Consider the following 1444-nt stretch of genomic DNA (forward strand, 5'->3'; position numbering starts at 1 on the left):
TATGTGCGTGTAAATTATAATATATATGTATCTTTATAGTTTATCTACCGTTATCTTCCGGTACCATTCGTGCACTAAGGTCAGACAATTGTCCTGAATTTTAAAACTGCTTGATACTTCTGTACCCGTTTTTTCACTCCAGGTTCAATGGCGAGGGTCACTTGGGCTCTGAGAAGACAGTTCAGTGCAAAATCTTTCTCTTCAACGCAGAGGTCGAAAAGTATGTCTATGTCTAGGACCAACTTGCCTGGAATAGACACTTATTGCTGAAATGTATATCGTTTTTGGGACTAATTTTTATGCAATAGAAACTTGTTGCCGAAAAGCACGTCTATTTTTAGGACCAATCTGTAGATAGACACACACCTATACATCATTATGATTATTATAGCCATCTATCTATATCATGTGTTGTATATCTCACACACACGTTGACTGCTTTCACCAACGAAACGCGATCCCAACCCATTACACAAGGCAACTCACAGAACGCATTCTGGGGATTTGTTGCACGCAGCCTCAGTCTGTGTGCCCTGACAATCACCACATGCGAATGTGTGTACAATACCTGGCACAGAGTGACTACGAGCATGAAAGTATAAACGTTCAAACATTAGAGAGGGTCTCATAGCACTCATCTGACTGCAACCGGTGGCCGTTTACAACGCAATATGGTTATATAACAACTGCGGTCGCGAGAGGTGCAGAGTGTTATGGTACGTGAGGATGAACTTATAAAATGTTAACGCGTTGAAGTGCTAGAACAGCAGAGTTCGTACGACGTGCCAGTTGGAATAAAGTCTTAGACACTCCTTCTGAGCACAAGCCAAAGGTTCAAACCGTTTCACGCATGTCATGAATGTGAGACATCTGGGTTAACCGTTTAGTCGACTCGTTTGGTTGTTTCGATGTCTTTAGGGTTTTAGAAACCCTTGACCCAACACATGTGTCACTTAGCACAGACTAAACGTATTCGAGATGTCACCGGGACAGACCCAAACTATCCGTACAGATGTAACGCATTGCACACCCGTTTCTCTCTGCCCAGGGCTGCAAGCACAGAGAATATGAAGCCTGTGTGTGAGCAGGATGTCTGTGTGCTGCGCTCGGCCCAAGTGCATGATCTCGTAGGTGTCTTCCTGTGGAAGTGCCATGAGGAGAACAAGGTGTGGCGCAAGTCTCCAGTATAGCCGAGTTTGATTGACCCGATGTTTGCATATACATGTGAGTGTGAGTGTGAGTGTGAGTGTGGTAGATCAACCCGATGTTTGCATATGCATGTGAGTGCGAGTGTGAGTGTGAGTGTGGTAGATCAACCCGATGTTTGCATATACATGTGAATGTGAGTGTGAGTGTGAGTGTGGTAGATCAACCCGATGTTTGCATATGCATGCGAGTGTGAGTGTGAGTGTGAGTGATGTGAGTGTGAGTGTGAGTGTGAGTG

General features: G+C 44.5%; 1 protein-coding gene across 1 annotated transcript in view; it reads left to right on the forward strand.

Annotated features, from left to right (window-relative positions):
• Window positions 1-944: 944 nt before the first annotated feature.
• The window catches only part of SARC_08707 (hypothetical protein), a gene marked incomplete at both ends in the record, with an annotated part of 7206 nt that continues 6706 nt past the window's right edge, over window positions 945-1444 (forward strand). Inside the window, one exon of the mRNA XM_014297304.1 lies at window positions 945-1166. Within this exon, the coding sequence (XP_014152779.1) occupies window positions 945-1166 (222 nt within the window). The remainder of the gene's footprint in view (window positions 1167-1444) is intronic.

The sequence above is a fragment of the Sphaeroforma arctica genome (assembly GCF_001186125.1).
Source record: "Sphaeroforma arctica JP610 unplaced genomic scaffold supercont1.810, whole genome shotgun sequence".
Classification (NCBI taxonomy): Eukaryota; class Ichthyosporea; order Ichthyophonida; genus Sphaeroforma; species Sphaeroforma arctica.